The sequence below is a fragment of the Triturus cristatus genome, chromosome 8 (assembly GCF_964204655.1).
Source record: "Triturus cristatus chromosome 8, aTriCri1.1, whole genome shotgun sequence".
Lineage (NCBI taxonomy): Eukaryota > Metazoa > Chordata > Amphibia > Caudata > Salamandridae > Triturus > Triturus cristatus.
Genome location: NC_140591.1, coordinates 758241954 through 758266257, shown reverse-complemented (window position 1 = coordinate 758266257; position 24304 = coordinate 758241954). Strand labels below are relative to the sequence as shown.

General features: G+C 40.0%; 1 protein-coding gene across 2 annotated transcripts in view; it reads left to right on the top strand.

Annotated features, from left to right (window-relative positions):
* Nucleotides 1-24304, top strand: part of CLCN4 (Cl-/H+ antiporter 4) — a 256887-nt gene that overhangs the window by 193213 nt on the left and 39370 nt on the right. For both annotated transcript variants that reach the window (XM_085622190.1, XM_085622191.1), the window contains exons 7-11: nt 1775-1981; nt 2088-2168; nt 3847-4392; nt 13726-13912; nt 17615-18013. In XM_085622190.1, coding sequence (XP_085478316.1) covers nt 1775-1981; nt 2088-2168; nt 3847-4392; nt 13726-13912; nt 17615-18013 — 1420 coding nt within the window. The remainder of the gene's footprint in view (nt 1-1774; nt 1982-2087; nt 2169-3846; nt 4393-13725; nt 13913-17614; nt 18014-24304) is intronic.

Below are 24304 nucleotides of genomic sequence, written 5' to 3'. Positions count from 1 at the left end.
CTGCAGGAACAACCAACCAAACCCTTCTGCTTTCTCGCAGTGTGAGAAGCAGAAACATAAAATGGTATTTATAATGCCATTTTTTGTTTCTGCTTCTCGCACTGCGAGAAAGCAGTGGGGCGACGCTCCTCCACCCACATGGAGGCCGCCCATGGTTTGTCCTATCTTTTTGAGTGCGGAGACTCTGCAGTCATAAAGATACTACTCGTAAAATACCTTTGTGAACAGCAAACAATCGTAAACTCACACATAAGTGTAAGTTTACCTTTGTTGATTCAGGCCCATGGTATTTTTGCAGACATGCCCATGTGATTTATCAGATAACAGTGCTAATATTGTTTTGACAAGGCCAGTGTCAAGTAAAAATGCTAAGCTGCATAAAACATTGTTACTTAGTACAGAGTTCTTGCAACTTTAAGGCATATGCTCAGTGTTGGATAATAGGTAGTGGCATTAGCGAGGAAATAGCACAGGAGGGAAAAAACATAATTTCTGGAGAAAAAAGAATGATATGCCTGCTATAGAATAAAGAAGAAGTTAAGAATCACCCACTGGATATAAATGAATTTCATGAACAAATAAATCTTCCGATTTCAAAAACTCTTGCTTTCTTTTGCAAAGGAAAATAAAACAGAAATTAACAAAGCCAAAGCAAAGTCTAGAACTAACTTAAGACTCTTATGACCCAGCTCCTAATTTATTTTTTTAATTTCATAATTAGGGCAAGCATAGCACTAACGCCACTGGAAAAAGCTACAGTAACATTGACCCTTAAACCAGGGATACATATTGTAGGCTCATCTCTTGTTTCAGATACAAGACTTAACTGCCAATGTCACAATCCAAGTTTTTATTATTTCATCGGATGATGCAGACCCCCGATAAAATGCATAGAACACAGTGACTCCCACGAATACTTCATGGCATTTGAACTCTGAAGAAGGGGTTTTGCTGTAAATGATGTATGCAAACAACATTATATTACCCCTCGGGTCAAGTTCGCACTATATAAAACTCAATAAAAAAAAATATATGCTACATGGTTTGGTAAAAATTAAATGTTATCTATGAAGCGTTCTGTTACTATATCAGTTATCCCGAACAAGAAAAAGTTCACAGATGTGTGTCTTTTTCTTGACCCTTCTCTTTTTGTACAATGTCAGATATGCATTTCCTCTGGCCTGAGTCCTCGATTGCGAGATCTTTGTTACACTGCAGTCCTTCCTCTAACACCCGTTTGTGCAGAGACCTCAATTACAAATTGTATGATATTTATTCCCCCTGAGTGTTATAAAGTCTGCAGTTCGGATTTCCACCTCTCGCCATATGACAAACCTACCAAAATTTAGTGGCGGAAGGTACATGTAAATACCAAAACATGTACAGTTTGGCCTGTATTGCATGAAAATCCTCATGTGATGCACAATTTGAGAGGATATTATTTGTAATATGGGCAATTAGTTTGAATTATGTATCATTCCATAAGGCCCTAAAAGCTTGGCTGTATAGTAATTAGTCCTAATTAATATGCAGACTGCTCTTGTGCTGGGAGGTCTTGGGTAGCCACGTTCTATATAAGACTTGCAGAATAGAATAGAGTAGTTTATCACACCGAGCCCAAAGATACTGGAATTTATCAGGAGCAATAAATAACATGTACGCCTCTGGAGCTCTTGCAATCGTGGATTTATTGGATTATGTTAGTAGTTTTTCTCTTATTGCGCTTCCTCTATCCTTATCATCATGATGACCATGTTCCCTCTTTGCCGTTTAGATAAAAACCATCTTAAGTGGCTTTATTATCAGAGGTTACCTGGGGAAGTGGACACTGCTCATCAAGACGGTCACTCTGGTACTGGTAGTGTCTTCGGGATTGAGCCTTGGGAAGGAAGGTCCCCTGGTCCACGTTGCGTGCTGCTGTGGAAACTTCTTCAGCAGCCTCTTCTCCAAGTACAGCAAGAACGAGGCAAAGAGGAGAGAGGTGACTAATGGCCCAACTTTGTGCTCTGTGTGTGATTTGTTTTGGGAAAAAACTTGCTTTATCAGTCCCAGGAGTTTATTTCTCTTACTTCAATTTTGTTTTTCAGGTGCTCTCAGCTGCAGCAGCTGTTGGAGTCTCAGTTGCCTTTGGGGCTCCAATTGGTGGTGTACTGTTTAGTCTGGAAGAGGTAAAAAATCTGCATAACCTAATGAATAGTACTGTGTGTAGGAGTAGGCAATTCGTAACAATGAGTGAATAGAATGAAAATCCAATTCGATTAGGAAGCTGTGACTATGCGGAAAATCTATGCAAATAGTTTGAAGAACGAGTGAGCTTACTGATAAGAAATACTTTTATTGAGAAATAAAAAATTGATCAACTCACACAAATATTTCAAATTTGACAAATTATTATCACAGGAAAAACACTTTGTCATCCAATACTCAGTGCATGTTAAATTTCCATGCACTTAAAACTATAAAAAATCAAAAGATTTACAATAGCACCCATCTGCTGTATTTTTCCTAAGATTATTTACAATAGTTTTTCTATTATAGACATACTCAATAAGGTGGCTTACGATCTCTGGATTTTCTAAATATATGATATGTTTTTCTCCTACTATTTTATGTTATTTAGTGAAAGAAAGATTGTCCCTCGTATAATCAATATAGGATTGAATATACATTACTAAAAACTACAGTTCGAATTTTTGACAAACAGGTCCATTTTCCCTTCTGGGATCGTCCACCTGCGTAGACAATCTGCAGTTTTTAAGCCATCGTACACAGGGTTAGGGCCCCACCAATTGAGGGACCCAGTACCTCTTTAGATGTTGGTTAATCATAAAGCTCTGATATGCTTGTAAGACAGGCAAAAGAAGAAAAAAAAAGAGACAATGTGCAGAAGCGTCATCACATGGACAATAGTCCAAAGAAAAATGGGTGCTTTAAAGTTGTGGTGTAATTGCCTGGAGAAGTTACTCATCAGAATTTTTTTTATTTTTTTATTTAAAGGCATCTTAACAAATGAGGGTACATCATCTCAAGCTAATAATAGTATAGACTCATAAAATAAAGCCTGACTGCTGCTGGTGCACATGCTGACAGTATTTCTCTCGCTGAGCTGTGGTCAATCACTACACATGACTATTGCAAGTCTTTTTCCCTGTGGCACTGGAATGCGTCCAGAGCTAGTCAAGACCATTTGAAGCACTTTCCTGATATGTGCAATCTAAGGTATGATCCAGGTACCATCAATGGACAACAGTTCTTTATGAATGCTCATTTCATTAGATCCTGATCCGTTATAGTGAGGGATCGCGTACATCAAACTTGAAGATACTAAGTATGTCCATCTCAACTCATAATAATAACGTTGGGGTAGACATAGGGAGCTGAAGAAGTTTGTTTTTAACTGCTATCAAAGTTGGCAAATTACAGCGTTTACAAATCTTGGTACAGCTCCATAACCTGGAAACATCTTTTACTTTATATACTTCAACCAGCCATTAGACACCTATTCAAGTAGCTAAGGTATGTTTTACACTTATATGGTTGAGGAACCTGCAGCTTGACTCTGCAAAGCTTTGATAATATCCCCAAGGATGATCTGTATGTGTATGAGAATGTATTGCGTAGTTGGGTAGGGAAATGTATGTTTTGTTATGTTAGTCTGAATTGTGTATTCAAATCAGTCCACTGATAATGTTGACTAGTGCTCCTTTAGTCAGTCCTAGCAGCTTGCCTGCACATGGTCATCCTGGTCATTGTCACCCTAGTGCACTGCCCATGCATCTGGTGATGTATTTCACAACAGAACCTATGTTCATGACTAATTTCGCCTTTCTGTGTGTTCTTGTTTAGGTCAGTTACTACTTTCCTTTGAAGACTCTGTGGAGATCGTTTTTTGCTGCCTTGGTAGCTGCTTTCACTTTGCGGTCTATCAATCCTTTTGGAAACAGCCGCCTGGTTCTTTTCTATGTCGAGTACCACACACCATGGTACATGGCAGAATTGGTCCCCTTCATCCTTCTTGGTGTTTTTGGAGGACTTTGGGGAACTCTTTTCATTCGATGCAACATTGCCTGGTGTTGGAGGCGTAAAAACACCCGACTTGGCAAGTATCCTGTCTTGGAAGTCATTGCTGTCACTGCTATCACAGCCATTATAGCCTACCCAAATCCATACACCCGCAGGAGCACCAGCGAGCTCATATCTGAGCTCTTCAATGACTGCAGTGCCTTGGAGTCATCTCAACTATGTGACTACATCAATGATCCCAACATGACGAGGCCTATAGACGACATCCCTGACAGGCCAGCCGGGTCTGGGGTTTACACTGCGATGTGGCAGCTGGCCCTGGCCCTCATTTTCAAAATTATTATCACAATTTTCACTTTTGGCATGAAGGTAAGGATTCAGCATTGTAGAATTAATTGCTTTCATGTAAGATTAATACCAGTCATGTGGTAAATATGATCGAACTGATCTGCGTACATACAGTGGAATCAGACACAATCTGTAATGTGGAAGATTCTTGATCCAGATTCTCCTTGTGCACTGATAAAGAAAAATGACAGACTGTTAGGAAATCCATAGAGTGAAAATGCAACTCCTACTCTTCAGCAAATAAGTTTGATAGTCAGGTGTGGTTTTTGGCACTAATCATTTCAGCATTACCGCTACAATTCCCTTTCTTAGGGTGGTGGGTATATTCGATGAAGGTAAATGAGGATATAGGAGGATAGGAATTATGGGAAAACACTGCTTCTTCCCCAAGGATGTCTTGTGTTAACCAAGGCATTGGCTTTCACAGATGCTTCCTGCCCCTGAAAAGCAGCAGCATGGAGTGGATAAGCACCTTTCCATTTAAAAGACTGGGGAATTCTCTCAGATTTGGTGTATATTTTACCAAGTCAATTTCCCGTAGTGTAGACAGCATGTAATTTAGCCAATGAATAGAGGCTGGAGTGTTCATACCAAGGAAATCTTGTAGAATCAATATGCTTTTCTCCACCTCCACCAAGCAGTTAGATCATATTAATCACAGCGCAAGAGGGTCATATTTCAGTCTATTTTCCAGATATGCATATTATACCAAAAATGTTGGAACTGATTGATGCAAACTAAGGAGACAGCAATTTATTTTCCTTGACCTATATTTAAGTTAGTTTTAACATATCCTAACACATGAGTGCCTTACGTATTTTTGTAAACTGTCTTAGCTTTATAGACTGAAGGTGTGATACCCCTTAGTTTTAGTAAAACAAAACAAAAGCACCATTAATTTTCACCAGCTGGTTGATTTTGCAGACAGTAGGGTACTGATTCAAATTGACATCAAAAGTATCTCCTTCTCCGGAGGTGGGCGGCTGGGAGAAAGACCTAGACTGGTCAATGTTTAGAGAAAAAATGGTATATGTGGCCCGTGGTTGCCCTAAGAAGTGGTCTCGTGTGTGGGGCATGTGGAATTCCTATTGTGGAGATGCATGTCAGCCACCTCTCTCCCCCGTTGGGGATGACCTCCCCTCGCCCTAGACCTTCCGAATGACATTTTGTATTGATTGATGTAACCTATTGTCATCTTGTGATCGGCCTTATTACTCCTCTGTAATGTACTTGATTGCTGGTGTTGATTAATAAAAAGTAAAAAAAAAAAAAAAGTAACTCCTTCATAAGAAGATGAATTATCCCTTTCGTATGCCACACCATCCACTTTAACAGTCTTTGTGTTCATAATTTTTGGTTTACATGTCTATACCCTTGTTAAAACATTGTGGTGAATAGTTTGTATTACCTCAGGCTGGGACGTTCGCTTGGCGATAACTTTCCCTTCTGGGCTTGAAGACTTTCAGAGTTTCATGCCTATCTCTTTCCTATCTAGAATGTTGTGATTGAGCCCCCTAGGAATTACTTCTGTGTCTGCCCCTCTGTGTGTGTAGGGCATAGAGTTGTCTTCATTGTGATGGTGTCCCCAATTTAACTCCAGAAGGTTGGGACTTGATAAACATGTGTTTAGCACCCATTGTCTTTTTTTACAGTGTATGCTCACGCATATTTAAAACTGGATTTTGTAGTGATTCTAGCTACCATCTGAGGCATAAGATTGAATGGTGGTGTTCTCGGGAATACAACTTTCGGGTTTATTGCCATTTGGACAGGTTCTACACAGTTAATAAGTCTGATGTCCTTCCCTGAAAAATCCCATACTTCCTATTGTATAGTATCTCATAAGTTGGGAGGTAAATTCTCTATCCTTCTTAGAGGGTACAACCCAACAGTTGTTTCTCGTCTGTCCATTTTTAATTCAACTTCTTTATCATGTGTTTGAAATTCAACGTCATCTGGTGTACAGTATATAGTGTATTTAATTTGCACAAAAGAGCCCTTCCTAACAGATATACTTGAGTCACATTCAATCATTGGTGATTTTCCATAAATGAGCCAATTTTCAGAGGAATCCTCTTTGAAACAGAGTTAGGTATTTGCTTATTTGAAACACCTACAACTTAAATCTTCTTTCCTGAGAGGGGTAAGTCTGGGACTTCCACTGTTCTAACAGTGGAACGTGTAGCACCTGAAACAGAGTTAGGTATTTGCTTATTTGAAACACCTACAACTTAAATCTTCTTTCCTGAGAGGGGTAAGTCTGGGACTTCCACTGTTCTAACAGTGGAACGTGTAGCACCTGAGTCTATTAGAGATCACACTTGGTGGCCATTTACCTCTCCATCTACAAATGGTCCACCCTGGTCGATCTTTAAGACTGCGCAGAGAATGCAATCTACCTCCCTTCGCAGGCACCAGCATTGTGAATTGTTGGAGCCTACGCTCTCATTTTCAAATATGGGACAATGTTCAAATGGGTTCTGATTTTGGAAAGGATTTGAGTTTGCTCTTGGTGTTTAATTCATATTAAATCTGGGGGTACTCATATTGTGTGAGGCCATTTTAACTTGTGGGACCTGTGTCATAGAGATTTGAGAGTGATATGGCATCTGTATTTTCTGAACATGGACCTGAACTGGAACATTTTGCATCTGTGCTAGATTCACACCTTGCATTTGCCTCACCAATTACTCAATTAGGATTCTGCCTACACTCCTTTTTCTGTAGCTTGGTATATAGTGACAAGAAGTCACCTTTTTCAATAGTTTCTGAGTCTTGTCTTTAGTGTACACTACTAGATTGTGTTCCATTTCCTTCCTCAGAAGTGGCATATCTTTTTAAGTGTGTAATTCTTGTGTAGTCCTTGTATGCCCTACCTGCTGTTGGCAAGGAGTTGTAATACATTTTAATCAGTGCCATTATATCTAATTGTTTTTCAACATTATGTGTTTGCAGAAAGTAATTGACCGTAGTTCTCATTAAGTAGATCTTGGCTGAGATGCCTGACTGAAGTTTGAAAGGGCTCTGATGTTATTGTTTTACATTAGCAAGCAAGCAAAATTGCGGTTACTGTGTTTTTTGTGAGTGTTGGCATGATTAGATCATGACTTAGATCATATTCATCATCTAGATCCTGCTACACAGCATCTAATTCTAGTGAATCAGGGACGGTGTTAACCCCAAAGTCTATGAGGTAATGTGTCCCTGGAGACAAGTTTCAAAACAGCTTTTCAACATACATTCAATAAGAAAGCCCTGTCTCAATAAGAGAGTTCAATATTAAAAATGTGGGTAAAAAACGTAGGTTTATTAAAGATTAAAGTGCAATGCAGTAATTGAAAAATGCAAATGCAGTAGTAATCTCATTAAAAGACAGAAATAATTTGCCAAAGAAATAGACTAAGTCTCAAAATGTGCAGCACAATTGGACACCATCCCTAGAGGCTTAGAAAATGCCTCGTGGCTCACTCCCAAATGTAAGGGTTTTCTTGTATAGAGAATTAATGAAACTTCAGTCAGCATGGTATGTGCATTAGTACAACAAATCACAATTCTTGTTTTAAAAACGTCACATAAGTCTACCATCTTAGCACTAACCAACTACGTGAATATTGACCCCTCTGATCTAATGTCGTCCAGAGTTGTTAGAACAAACTGGTTACATAATCAACAGAAAACCATTGTGAATTAATGCGTTAACAGGAAGAACATTGGGATTGTAGCAAGAGTGTTCCTCTAGCAAGTTCTTGGAGAACATTAAATAAACAATTCTTTCTGCGTGTAGTTCTAAGTGAGAAACGTGCATGTCAGTTCACCAAAGTGCCAGTGGTAGCGTAAGTGACATCACTCTTTGTCCCTCCCCCTCATGACATCACAGGAAGTTTATGTCATGTGACATTTGAACTCAGTGACACTACAGGACGGCACATATTTAAAATCCTCCAATAAAATACTACTTAACCCCTTCGATGCGTGTGACGGAGCGGTTCCGTTATGCGCGTTGGTCTCGCTGTGCGCATGACGGAACCGCTCCGTCACAGCCCCGCCCTCGCAACGAACCTTCAGCACGGCGCGGTAATCTGCGCCGTGCTGAAGGGGTTAAATAATAGAGAAAATACCAAAGTAAATAAAGCAAGTTATCACCCATATTATAAGTGAGGTAAAGCTATAATAAGTCAGCTGTGCAATCATTATATACAAATAGCAAAACCAGAATAGGCTAGGGTACCTCTCTCTCTGGCCAGAATTCCAGATATCATGTAGCCTGGCAAGTCCACCATATTCCCAAGGGCATATTTAAATTCCATTGGAACAGCTGCCATATGCTTTGGCACAATCGTATAAGAGTTCCTCATTACTTAGAAACTAGCCTGTGTGGCACCTGTGTGGGGATTTCCTGTTCAGATATTATCTGTTCATAGACTACAAAAAATGTGTCTGTGTTCCATCCCGAACAACAGAGTGAGTGTTCAGAACAGTCTCTTTTATGAAGACATTATTAATGTAATCACTGATCTATGTAGATTTTTTTATAGAGCTGGAATATTATGATAAATATAATTGTCTGGTTCTACATATAATAGATATGTTAGCTATTTCTGTAGAATTCTCCATACATTGAATACACAGGTGCCCCAATTCCACCAAATCTCTGGAACTTATTTTATGGACTTCAGAAGAGTGAGGTTGAGTCTAGGAATTTTATTTGTACTGTCTTATTTTACACAGGTTTCTGCAGCCAGCATTTACCCTGCTGACCCATTGCACAGGCTACACATTTCTAGAAATATAAATTGAATACACGATACATGGGAGTCATTGCTTGTCTCATAGGAAGGGCATTTATTTTCTGACCCATTTTCATCAGTTTCTGAAGCATATGCATAGTTGATGCATTGGTGCTGCATAGATAGAATTACACTTGTGTTTAAGAGATTAATGTGCTTCATAGCTCGTAGATAGATATGTTTGTCCAAAGAAATTTGAAGCACATTAAAACACTTTGTGATTTAAAGAAAATGGTAAGGACGAGTTTCTTTGAATAGTATAAGGTGGATTAGTTCTTCTCTGCATATGTCCCCCTGCATGTCGGTTTGGCCGTATCAAGGTGGAAAAAATAACATGCGCAGTGCAACTTAAGTGACCACTTCTCACTGCTGCCAATCATTGGCAGCAGTGACGCACTGGCCCCGCTATGCCCTTATACTCCAAGTAGCAAAATGAAAAATAATGAACACTCCTTCGAACCATATTGAGCAGGTCCTAAACCTACACTGAAACATAGTGCCACACAGGAGACCAAGTATGGCCCAATTCACAAGCCTTGAATGAAAGACAAAAGACTGAAACGGCCGAATTACCAGTGTTTCGGTAAATGATGTTTTCATTGTCACCAAAACAGGCAGACAGTTTCAGGAAGTTACTGTGCTGCACTGCAAACCTACACCCACTAACTTTTAAGTATCCCCCACCAACCAGTGCCATGCTTTGTACTCAATACATGGAAACCCTGCTTGCAACATTAGACAGTTAAACAAGGATGTGTTGCATCAGAAACTATCAGAACGAGCAGCAGAAATCAGTTAAGTCAAAACAAAGAACACAAAGCCAACCCCTGTAGGCCTACTCAGTTCGCTTCTTGCCAGGTGTTCTGTTAGAGTCATCCGGTGCAGGGCATGCTATGAAGATCAGTCTTAATATCACTGATGGCTTTGTAGTCAGCTGATTGTGGTGCAATGGTCCCTCAAAACAAAGTAATGAAATATAGTCTCTTCATACATCTCAAACTGTGTGTGTGTGTGTGTCTGCACACCGTTTGAAACAATTTACAGCAGATCGGTACTGTTTAAAGTAGTAGGTTGGCAGAGTAATCCACGCGTGTTTAAGATAGGATGCTACACTAAAAACGTAATGGTGAATGGTTGTTTAAACATTGTGACTAAGGTAATTTGTAAAGATGTACATTAAAACATATGAGAAAAGAAACATCCCTGCCTACCAAAAAACAAAATTATACTGCAAGGAATGTACTAGCTTGATATGCGCAAGCTGATCCAGAAACCATTTATAACCGGTCACCTGGTAATGCCACTATAATTCTGATTTGTGGAAACGTTCTACAACTGTTACACTTTAGGATTTCTCATGTTAGTTCACACATTCATATTTTATTATAGGGTGTTGGATACCTTTTTAAAACCATATTTGGACTCTTTATTTCAGTCCTAAATGAAGAGCATATAACAGCATCCGAACTTTGCCATGCTATTTAACCATCTCAAAAGTGAAAACCAAGACAAGCTCCTCAAATTGCATTTCTTTCCATTATAAGACATAATGGCAGAAATAAGTGAAGATTGTCTTCTGTAGACACTGTTTCAGGCTGGTAGTGGGGCCAAAGAAATACTCACAATGCCGCCAAATTGGCTCAGCTGGCAGTGGTACATCTTTTCCATATCATTGGCACTGCTAGAAAGTTCCCAGGCATGGCATTGCTGTCATCTGCTCCATGAGAAACCCCTTTTGTGTACAGCACACACATCCGAAGGAGGAGCTCTCTAGGTCATCAGAGAGCCATAGCTCAAGCACCAGCCTACTGATGAATTGCTTCCTGCAGTGACTTGTTTCTTGTCAGTGCTATTGTGGCTGAAATGTAACAGAATACTAGCTACTCCTCGTTTGGAGCTAATTAAGTTGTTTCGAACATCGTGTTAATAGTGTAGTACAACAGTATAAAAAAAAAGTATGAAACCAAAATACAACCTAGTGTGAAGGATTTTATTTCTGACTTATTCACTGCTTTGCTCTAGCCCCTTCCACGCGCGGCAAATTCTGCCGCGGTGCGAGGGGGGCGGGGCTCGGCGTGGCGCCCAGGTACTCCGGACGGCTCCCGGCCGTCATGAATCACGGTGGGCGTGTGCTCATGACGGCCGGGAGCCGTCCGAACTCCGCCCACTGATTAATTCGCCCGCACAGGCGGGGAATTAGCCGCGCGTGGGCGGAGCGGCAACGGCAAACGGTTAATGATGATCAGGCAGGGCAACCTTTTCCAAAATGCAGGTTTCGTCTTTGGAAAGCTTATGTAAAATCCGACCTAGGGGTTGCAAGAACTCTGCTAAGGGTCGCAGTGGGATAGCTAGGGGTCGCAAGTGCGACCCCTGGCAAACCCTAATTGAGGTCCATGGTGAGAAATGTAAACCCAGAATGAACATTGTGATTCAGTATCCAGTTTAAACAAGATAGCTAATTGGTGTCTATAAGCCGTAAAAACATATATTTTTTTAATTCAATCTTTTTTATTGATTTTTTCTGAAGCACAGAATACACAGTACAGATGCATAAAGTACAGTTGCAAAATAAGTAAAAACACAGTCAGCACACGATGGCGCACATGAAAAAGGGATACAAAGGTAGGGATAAGACGAGGCTGTGTAAGATTTGATTTGAAGACATAGAAGTTGTGTAGATAGTTGGGGCTTTACACGCAGTAATCACATAATGTAGGTTATGCAAGTCTTAAGATACATTTTGAGATCGGTCATCTTGATAGTACACCACAGTATTCATAACACAGCATAAGGCTTGTGTTTCTATTGCAAAAGCTTTATATCAGTATGCGTGTTTAAAATAAAGTGCAGCACAACTAATGTTAATGCATATTTTAATTTAAATGCACAAAGGTTTCCTGAGTGCTTAACATAGTAATGTGTAAGGTAGTGTCACTGTTAAGTTCTGTCTTTTCAACATTAATAAATAATTGTAAAATAACATATTAATAGCAACTCAAGGTTTGTAAAGATTAATGTCATAATAAATCCCATATTCAGTAATATCTTGTGCATAAAGAATTGGGCTAGAATATATAGATGGCCGCATAGATAACGCCCCTTTGCTTCAATGGGCAAAACTGTTGCTGACCGATGAACTAAGTTTGTCAAGGGAAGTAATTAAAGACTGTATTAACATGGGTGGTGCCCTAACGATTCCTTGGATCCGATTTGTGAGAGATACATTTTTAGCGATAGGATTGGGACACTTTTCTCATAATCCAGAAAGCATTCCCTCAAACGCAAGAGCTATTATTAAAGTGGCATACCACTCCAAGGCTGCTATGCACTACTTCTAACAAGAGGAGATGGGCCCTTCACGTTCCTTTGCCGAGTTACAGCAATTTTTTATTAACTTTTACTTCTAATGTTCAGGCAGATTTCTCTTTAACAGATTTCGAATATGCACTCTACACTTTTTAGTGGCCTTTCCGCACCTGTGCGATAATTTAGCCAGTCAGAGCACCATGCACTTTATCTTATTCTGCACTTTATATAAGGAAGCTAGGAGCAAATTTTTAGCCCCAATTTTAACAAAGATTCGCCCTTGTACATACACTGATGGTTTTAATTATCTGTATACATTGGCCACTCCTGTTATTTGCTCAGCGGTCTCTAACTTTATTAAAGTGTCGATGGCTATTAGAATGGCCACATTTTGGTGCTGGCACTTAACCAGGGTGTAAAACACAGGGGGCCAGATGCAGGACCACTCAGGATTGCGGGTCGCAAATTGCGATTTTTTTGTGACTCGAAAAATGGAATGTACTAATGTGTCTCAGACACATTTAACGATTCCCAATGGGGTCGCAAATGACCTGCCTCATCAATATTCACGAGGCGGGTTGCAATTTGCGACCCATTGTGAATGGCTGCACTCACAGGGAAGGTGGCCTCCTGGGTCAGCAGACCACCATGTCTGTGACTGCTTTTTAAAAAAAGATTTTTTTTATTTTTTAAATGCATCCTTTTTTCCTTAAAGGAAAACGGGATGCATTTTAAAAAGAAAAATGAAACGTTTCTGTTTCATTTTTTAAGAGTAGGCAGTGGTCTCAGTGCTCTTAAAAAATATTTTCGCTGCCCATATACAAAGGGGAAGGGGTCCTCTGAGGACCCACTTTCCTTTTGGGACTGGCTTACCACCTACTTGAAGTAGATGGTAACTGCAATTGTTTTGAGGCTGCATTTGCAGTCACAAAACAGTCACACATACCAGTGCGACTCGCTGTTAGGAAGGGGTGCCTCTTCCGAATAGCGACTCTCAAACCCTATTTTGCGAGTCGGTAATACGTTACAGACTCTCAAAATAGAGTTTGTACATACCACAACCCGTTTTAACGGTCGCAAACGGGCTGATCTTTCGTTTGCAACCACTAAAAAGGGTCGTACATCTGGCCCAGTGTGATGAAAAATAAAGATAATATGCTAACTCTCAAATCTTTGTTAGTCTGAAACTATGTTATGCATATTTGGATGTGTGGCTCTGTATTTTGTTGGAGTTATTTGTTGATTCCTATATTTTTTGCAGATTCCATCTGGACTTTTTATTCCAAGCTTTGCTGTTGGTGCCATTGCTGGTCGCATGGTGGGAATTGGAGTGGAACAGTTAGCTTACTACCATCATGACTGGATCATCTTCAAGAGCTGGTGTCGGCCTGGCGCCGACTGTGTCACTCCGGGACTGTATGCAATGGTGGGAGCTGCCGCATGCTTAGGTAAAATATGCGTGTTCCTCAATTTCATTTCATTTGTTGACATACTTATGAACTGATGATGCCAAACAAGAAATCTGAGACGTGGCTGTAATCTGAGACATGGCTGTAATCTGAGACATAGCTGTAATATGAGACGTGGCTGTAATCTGAGATATGGCTGTAATCTGAGATGTGGCTGTACCAATCACCTTGTGGCAATTTGAGCCAGGCGAAAACAGACGAGGCTTGCAGGAATCCCTCAGGACAAGGCCTTAGTGTAATGCGAGCTCCAAGCGAAAATCAGGGTTGTTCCTATAGGTTAACTAGTCTTAACTTAATGTCTACCTAACTAGTTGATATGTTGGTCGTACATATTGTGGAGTTAAAGTAAATATGCTGGTCCATATTAAAACTTCCATATTGTTGTGGTAGAATAGCGACGCACAGCTCTTGTAGGATGCTTTACATGCTGGCACGTGAGTGCTGAAAATGACTGATTTTCTTGCTTTATGTTACTCTACTTAGGCTTTTACATTGAATTGCTGCATTTCTTTACCCATAGGCACGTAAAATCAAAATGAGCACATGGACAATATTGCACTGTGTAAACTGACTACTACGCCACTTAAAGGGTGGGCTGGTCTCACCCCTTCACTCATTTTGTATGTGAGATATCTGCTTAGGTAAGAAATGGAAACTACGCAAAGCAAGCATCACATAATTTTAGTCACTTCAGGTTAATGCGCCTTTCTGGCTGTAAATAAAATGTGATGGAGTTATGTGCATATTTCTGTCATAATAAGGGCTTGGGTAATGCAACGAATTATTAAGGCTTGTGCAATAAAGTCCTTTGTGAGCTTTAGCAGATCTCTTCTTCTGACTATTGTAACAATTGTAAACAAAACATGTAAAAAAACATTACAGGTCTTACATCAAGGAAGAACAATAGACTTCGACCAATGTGCTTCACACTGAGGCTGTCTCCCAGCCCTTTAAGAGCATGTCCTGGTGGGACCCATGCAGTCAACAAGACAGTGCCCTGGTCAGTCCCTCCACTCCGCATGCCCCTCGTTGGAAAACGTTTTGCCCTTTTTTACAATGCAGGATCAGAGAGTCACTGTTCAGTTCTGTTTCTCTCTCTGCAGAAAATGGTCTCCTCTACGCCTTCAATCGTTGGTAATGTGCTCTTCAGTCTGCCTTCGATTGTTGTAATTTGGAATTCCTCCAGATTTCTTACTAAGGCTGCCTAGTAAAGCCACCTTTTTTCCCTCTGACAAGATCGGACATTTCAGTGGCACATTCTCAACTGGGTGTGTCGCTTCCAGAATAATGTCCAGCATCAAAATACTTCTCATTGAGCACTAGAGCCTTTGCTTTCTTTGCCAACGTACACTTGTTCCTTGGGAGATAATTCTTGTGGGACTTATCTAAAATGGTAGCTTTGAGCCACGAAAGGCACAGTATCCCTTCATTACCTTGCTCCTAGGTGATGGTACTCATGTGTTTCTTGGATTTCGACTGTCCAGAACCACTCACTATGGATAGGGGTGAGTGGAATTGCTTGTCCTCTGTGAGCTCTGGGACAAAACTAACTCCATTCGTGACAGACCCTCATCCTTTTGAGGTCTTACTCATCACGCTAGTGCTGCACCATTTTTCTCCAGTGCAGGCTCGCCATACTGTCTGTAGTCCTCCCCACTCCTCATAGTAACACACCTGCTGGAACCAAAGGTAGCGAAAGTTAACTAGAACAAGCTTTGGCAAAGCCAATAGGTCTCGCCTATGGGTGAGCAATTGTCTTTGACAATTAAGTGGGGGTGGTGAACGGGAGGGCAGGTGCGGGTGGTGAACGGGGAGGCAGATTAATTAATGATAAGTGTGTGCACGCTGTATGGAACATTTAGGCAAGCGCATATGTGACCAGTTGGTACACTTTCAAAACATGTAAGATCTTTAACATTAAAAACAAGCAAAGCAGCAAGATACTGCGCTGATGTCAAAATCATTTCCAGAAGCAATGCATACAACCTATAACCTGTTAGCAGTACGCACAGGCGTCCATTTCGGCAAGCGCACATGTGACTAGTTGGTCCTCTTTCGAAACATGTAACATCTTTAACATTAAATACAGCAAAGGAAGAAGTGAAAATTGCCAATCTTAATGCAGTTCAACACCATATGAGAGATGATGCTAAACCTTTTTTAACAACTTACGTTATTGTTCAAAAGTTCGGTGCAATGAAAACCCCTCACATCACACGCTACAATTTTACCAGGCAAATGGTCAAAAGACAGTCAAAAACAAACAGGCAACCTCAGGAACCAGCATCTGACATTTGATCTCGGTCTTTAAATGAACAGCAAAGGTTATAAGATAAGAACAAGAATTACAGACCTGTTTACAGAACACCTCACAGCGAGTAAAAACACAGAGCGCTTGTGTCAACTGTTCACATGAAACTGTGCTGAACTGTTTGAGAAAAAGTTAATCATAGGTTCAACAGAGCATTCATCTAATAAAAGTCATGGAAGCAAATCCTGCATTTGAACTGTACTGTCCCCTCTCCTTACTTTGAAAGCAGAAAGCGGTGTGTGTACGTACGTGTGCACACACGTGGTGGCTGCTTGTGAGCGAGTGTGTTTGTGTGTCTGTTATCTCGTTCCTTTCTTTGGTGCTGTGTGATGTTGATTTGGATGCGAGTCTTTATATAGCCTTTCCTTGAAATAATTTGTCATAGATACAACTGCAAATAAAAAACTCAAGGATACCATATTTTTGATTTAAAAAAAATAGGAGATAGAACTGTCATTAATTAAGAAGCAGAGCAGCAAGATACTGCTAGGATGTTCAAATCATTTTCAGAAGTGACACAAACAACTTATAACCTGCCAACAGTACGCACAGGCATGCATTTAGGCAAGCACACACATGACCACTTGGTGCACTTTCAAAACATTTAACATCTTTGACATTAAAAAATAGGAACAGGAACAATTGAAAAAATGCCAATGCTTGCAGTACAAAACCATATGAGAGATGATTCTTTTTTTACAACTTACATTATATTTAAAATGTTTGGTGAGATGAAAACCCTTAGCATGACATGCTGTAATTATACCAGGGCAGATGGTCAAAAGATAGTCAAAGGAAAGAGGCGCATTCGAGGAAACAGCCTCTGACATTTGATATTAGTCTTTAAATGAACATCAAATGTGACATGGTAAGACCAATATTAACAGCCCTGTTAACAGTAAAGCTTGTAGCTACTCAAAACACAAACGCTTGTGTGATGTGCTTTTCCAAAGAATTTTTTCCCCCCTAAGGTAGTATCTAAAATAAGACAAGTGGAAGGCTACAAGTAATGAAACGCTGCGCTGTGCGAGTGAACAACCAACTAAAAGGAGGGATAAATAGGAAAGATTAACTTCTTGGAAGCAAGGGTTTTTAAAGGACACTGATAGAAACAAATCAAAAAAGCAACGGGCAGGCTGTAAGCCCACAAAGTGTATACAACATGTCTTGAAGAGACAGCACAAGCACTATCTAAGCTCGACCTAAAAATGTAGAATGTCTGATGGCTGGTAGTTTATGTATTACCTTACTGAAACACCTTGAATATCAGTAACACCTTCAAATATATGAATGGTTCATTGACAACTGTCAACTCAGAGAAAATGTTTCAGAATTTGTCAGAGTATCTTAATGTGATGTGTTATTTCCAGGTGGAGTCACAAGAATGACGGTCTCCTTGGTGGTCATCATGTTTGAATTGACTGGAGGATTAGAGTATATTGTGCCACTAATGGCTGCAGCAGTGACAAGCAAATGGGTGGCAGATGCATTTGGCAAAGAAGGAATTTATGAGGCTCATATACACCTGAATGGATACCCCTTCCTGGATGTTAAGGATGAATTTACTCACAAAACTCTAGCAACTGATGTGATGAGGCCCAGAAGAGGGGAGCCACCTCTCTCTGTCTTGACCCAGGACAACATGACAGTAGAAGACGTGGAAACACTGATCAAAGAGACTGATTACAATGGCTTCCCAGTGGTGGTCTCCAGAGATTCAGAACGACTCATTGGCTTTGCTCAGAGAAGAGAACTCATCCTTGCAATAAGTAAGTATATGCTTATTACTTTGTGTTGTCCATACCTAATGCTGTTCTGTTTGGTTATAGTATTTAAATTCCCAAAGTAATGCTGCTTACAGGACATGAATCTGGATAGTGCACAGCAATCGTGATGCTAACCTGTTTTTTGTAAGTCTCATCAAATATAGTTGCAGCTTGTTTATTTGTGCTGTGCATACAGGTTGAGCTTTGAACTGTAGCTTAGTTAAGATGTTTAATTTTCTGGCCATAGAGAGAAATAGAAACTAAATGCAACAGTGAACCAACTCATACTTTAAAAAACAAAAATACTCCAGTATCTATTAGACAAGATTAACTAACAGGTTGCATAATATACTAACTTGACAGGATCTAGTTGGTATTACATTTGTATCATATGAATTATCTATCCTAAATTCTGCCTCTTCCAGTAGAACAAGTAAACAATATTTATACCAGTCATTTTGATAAAGTTGCACTATAAAAACTATTTTTGTTATTCCATTTTTGGGATAAAGTAATGAACTCCAATCGAAAACACAAATACAGAATGTGAGGTCCCAGTTGACTGCAGTACACGTAGCCCAAGCATATAAATTCACTAGGCATGTCATTTTGAAAGTCAGTACAGGAAGAATTATTTTTAAAAGTAGTAGTATCGGGAGAAGAGATTCACCCAGCCATAGTGGAGAACAGGGTCCCATATCACTCTATGAATGTTCTGCAGTTTCCCACCCTGTCCCTCCTCCATAGTCGTTTCAATAGTTCATCCAATGGTACAAGAGCTTCATATGTTTCCAAGGGTATCCCCATCTCTTATTCTCAGCAAGCATACATCAGCCCATGTTAGACTGCCATTGCACCAGAATCCGGCTCTCCTGCTGCCCCAGAGCCTGCTATATCCTGGCAGACAATCTGTAGTCACAAATTATACAGCACTTCATTGTATTTTGGAACATTTTCATTGTTCCATATTCTAGTAATAACACAAGTTTTGGGTTCAGTGCTGGCATAGACTCTAGTACCACGTTCAAACTTGTAATGATTCCCTCCTAGATCTCGCTTAGCAAGGGGTGGAGCTTTATAGTGTAAAATAAACCACTCGTTTATCCCCTTAGGCCTATATCTGATTCTGTTTTTCTCATCTTCTTCTACCTTGTTTGGGAGAAATGCACTCAGTGTAGCACATTCTGCTGTGCCAGCTTGACTCCTGCACACACTACTACTTCTTGTGGGTGTTGGAGTGCATGCTCCCATTCTGAATCTTTGACATCTTTTCTATTCTATTCTACAAATTTATAAAGTGTAAACAACCACCCAGAAGGGTATTCTGGTGGCAGAAACCACTGCTAGGCAAGAGGATTTGCCAACCATTTGGTCCTTAGTTTCTCCAGTTTGCCAAGGACATTATAGCCCAGTGTATTGTAGGTCATACACACCACCTCACAAATAGCCTCTCATACAACACTATGCTACAAAGGAACACGATCTGGGAGCCCTATAGGATATGAATTCATAGGGTATCACAAAGATGTGTTATATAACATGATGTACTGGGTTCTCTTCCTTATTCCAGATCTTGCTGTCATAAAATATTACCTCCTCCAGAAAGGCACTTTTTGCCCTCCTTCCTTCACCCTGTTAAAATGAAGCCCATTCCTGGTTGCTCCACTTCTCTGAGTCAAGTAATTATGTAGCGTCTGCCCAGAAGTCGCTGTGTACAGTCCTTACTAACCCCACAGCTTTTGATAATAGTCACTTTGATTTAACGACTGTAATAAGGAACGGTGATATTTGAGTATTGAAGGTTACTACTATGTAATCAAGTTATTACACCTGTGTCCTGCTTCCCAGTTCTAGTGTTTATTAACGTAAGGAAAATCAAGGCAAACCCACTGGATGCTACTACTGAGGTTCAAATGGCACAACAAGAACGCCACATGGCACGTAGACTTCTGTAGATTTAACTGCTCACTCATATGTTATACTTTAATACTGAAGAACATGCAAGAAACTTCTGTTTCCACAATTCTTTACAGAGAATCCTCAGGCTTTAGATTGTAGTGGTGGATGAATGTAAACTTGGGAGTTGTCAGTTCTACCATGGGAAATGTACTCCAGTGGTGCATCTTGAACCTTTTCCCATGAAGTGCCGATGCACCTAGGTAAAATACCATGAAACTTGTGATGCTTTGTAGGCAGCTGGAATCACTAGTGTTACCCAACACCTCAAGGGTTCTGTGAAATATTTAGTGTCTTTCTGTGCGGCGCCATAAATGAAAAAAAAAGCTCTGACAATTTTAAGTACACCATTTAAGCCAATTACATACAACCTGTCTTCCTGATCTCCATAGAGCACAAACCCACCCCCATCGGACACAAAGAATCAGGAGCTATTTCAGGTATTACAAACCACTGCCCTTGCTTAAACTGGGAGCACACATTTCGGGCAAATAGAAGCCCATGCACACCAGATTACTAATAAGAATTTGAAGCATTATTAATAAGGTAGCATGATATTCTTCCGAGAGCGGATTTACCTGTCAGACACCCATTCAACATATTGGCTTCTGCGCAGGTGTAGCCATGCACCGGGGGAAGGTGTCTGAATACTACTAATTTATGGCTATGAAACTGCTTAGTTCCCAGATTCATGTGCTTTACCATTGGGACTATTATGTTGTGTGGCAGACACAAATTGTTATTTCAATGTTTTCTAGAAGCAACCTTTATTTCTCCGTTAGGTAGTATTTATATTGAATTATGTGTTGTAAATGTGGTTGCTTTATTGTATGATCATCTACTTATGAAGGCTTATATATCTTAATCTGGACTTGAAAATCATTATTTTGTTTTGGTATCTCCAAGGCATTTGTTTTATCTCAACATGATTTTAGACCACAAAGTGTTCCACTTGTCCAGCCCTTCCATTTTCATGTTCTCTGAATAAATTCAGTTTTTAACACCCTTCATATTTGAGTTCTGCTGGCGCGCAAGTAATTTAAAACAGTTCAGCCCTTTGACTTACAACAGCAGTCCCCAACTCCGCGCCTTGATCTTCAGATCGACTGAATCTTTCCCACCATTTTAGAATGAAGTATAAATCAATATAAAATTCCAACACTACTTATTATGTTCAGTCAATAATGAGAGTTTAGATGAATTTTTAAAGGCTTTATTTATCTCTTTAGATTTAGTGGTTTGAGATTTAGTCTCTTTATGAAAGGTTAACATTATTTAAATCAGTTATAAAAAAAGAAGAATGGTTATCAGAAAACAGAAAATATTGCAGTGTGTTCCATAAAGGATAATTACCTAAGTCCTTACTCTACTTCAATAGACCCTAACCTATCAAAACCAATGAAGGGTTCTTTCAGAAAAGAGCAAGAATTTTAAGGGGCGTTTAGAAAAAGCATTATTTTAGTAAATAGTAGTTCTGGAAAACTCGTCCAAGTCTTCACCCAATCGGGAATTAGTCACAGCAGTTTCTGTATACGTAAGGAAAGTTTTGAAAACACCATCAACAGTAGCTTACCGTGTAAAGCTAAAAGGATAGTCACAGAGCAATTAACCTGGACCAGTCTGAGCAACATAAAGCTCTCAGCATGACTCTAAGGAAAGGGTGGTAGAAGGGCGTCTGAACCCCTCTAATTAAGAACACGTATATTAAACACAAACATGTATGTATCCATCTTCGGTGTTATGTCATCACCAACCAATAATAAAAGAATCATCAGATGGTCTGTCGAATCCTTCTTCATTCCCACTGTAACATACGAGAACAGCTTACATAATCTTCAAGAGGCATACTAAGTGGCAATTGCCTATGTACACTGGTTTCACGTTGGGTTCCCATGAGAACCCTGTAACTCACTCTTTTAGCTATTAAGAACTCCACTGCTTGGCAATGAATTAGTCTTTGTTTAAAATTTTTTTTTTTTTTATTGGGTACCCAATTGAGAAGAAATTACACAGTTGCTAGATTTAAAAGAAGAGGATAAGAAAATAATAACAATAAAGCAATATGGGAGAATAAATAGCTAGTATCAACAATTGGGGAAGATACGAATACAGATTTAAAACAGTTCTGAGACATCCACAAGTATTCCTCCCCCACCCTAGCCCTGTTAGAATTGTGCTAATATTTGATAGAGCGGAGCACAGCTAGGAATATGTATAAATACAAGTGAAAAACATATAATCAGTAGCAGCAGAGGGGCACTTATTTCCTGTGGCGAGGGCGACATGCTAAGTCCCTCGGGCCCTAGCTATACATGATGAGTAAGATGCTTGAGAGCGTCACATCTGGAGAAAGTCTATGTTCGATCTTTCATTCCCATACCAATCTGAAATATAGGCACAGATTTCATTACCTCTCTGCTTGCAAGCCTCTACATAAATAAAGTGCAAGTTCTTGTTTATATAGTCCGAGCAATCTGGCTAACCACATCGAGAAGGTGGGGGGATCTGCGTCTTTCCATCTTTTAGCTAGTATTATCCTGAAGATGGCAGTACCTACAAATAAACAGTATTCTTGTTTCCTGTTTAATCCTAGCTCACTGTCAAAGCCTAACAAAAATAACGTGGGGTTAGCTCTAATGTTATGGAGAATATGTTTTGCCAAAAACTTTGTAGTTCCGATTTAAGATATGCAAGTTTTGTACAATCATAAAACATGTGTTTTAGATCGGCGGGACCTAAACTGCATCTAGGACAGTTATCATCTTCGCGCTTACCCCATGCATTTTTGAAGGAGTATAGTATAAGTTAAATACTGTTTTATACAGTTGGGATTTGAGGTTCGTGCTTAGGAAGGCTTGTTGGGACATCATTAGACTCTTATATATATCAGTGTCGCTGTTAACTAATTTCCTTGACCAATCTCGTTCGGTTTTTTCCAGATCGTCTGGAATTTTTTCCAACAAAATGCCATATATATTCCTAGTTCTATTCACTGGGGAGCTCATGGTCCTTAGGATGGGAATCATGTTCCATTTATTGCCTGGATTCAGAGCGGTGAGGGAGCTTGTGATTTGGAGAAATTTAAAATAATAACTGTTTGGGAGGGTATGAGTTTGCTGTAGTGCATTAAATGTCGAGAGGTTACAGTCTGAGCCCCCGTCTTGACTACAGAGGTCCCCAATTTGTATACAAACCCTGTACCTCCCATCTATTTCCGAGATTGTCCTGTGATAGAGCTGGCAAGATTCCTGAGTGCCACAATGGGGTATACCAATTTGCCCCAGGAACAGCCATAATTTTTGAGATTCTCTTCCATATCTTCCAGGCGTCTGTTATAATCTTGAAACGGACTTTATTGTAGTACCCTTGCTCTAGATATCTCAAAAATAAACCAGATGCTGCTGTGCCCACTGAAAGTTCATAGCAAGTTGGAATTATAGCTATGTCGGGGGTCTTGATGCTCTGTTGATGAAAATTAGGGGTATCATCTGCTGGAGTAATGCAGTATAATGGTATAATCTGATATTAGGTATTTTAAGGCCTCCCCTTTCATAAGGCAATGACAGGAATTTTAGAGAAAGCCTTACCTTGCCATATTGCCAGATGAAATTAGACATCATGGACTCGAGTCGCCCCAGGATTGTACTATCAATAGCAAAGGGAATAGATCTAAATAGGTACTGACGTTTTGGCAGGGTATTCATTTTAAGATAATTACCTCTTCCAATTATTGTAAGGTGAAGATTATTGACTCTTTTTAGGTCGGCTGCTATTTGACTAATTAATGGGTCGTAGTTTAGCTTAATTAGGTCTTTGATATTGGCGCTGATATGGACCCCCAGATACAGTGTGGAAGTTACCGGTCTGGGATCGTTACAGATTACGTTATCAGTGCAAACCAGCACTGTTTTAGCCGCATTCAGGGCATAGCCAGAGATCTGCCCATACTCTCCTGTTAGATGACTGATCTCTGCCAAAGATTTGGCTGGGCAGGTTGTTAAAATAGCTACATCGTCTGCGTAGGCCAGGACTTTCGTTTCCCACCCTCCGACCACCACAGGCTTGATTTCCCTACTCTGTAATAGTTTAGATAGGAGGGGGTCTATGTACAGAGCAAACAAAATATGAGACAACCTTGTCTGGTTCCTCTTGAAATAGAGATTTTTCCTGATTGTATTCCCATCGTCTCTATGCGGGACGTTGGGGTCTTATATATTGCTTTGATAGCTTTAATTATACCGGGACCGAACCCCTTATATTGGAGTATCTCCCACAGAAAGAGCCATAATACCTTATCGAAGGCTTTCTCCGCGTCGAGTAGGATCATAGCCATCCGGC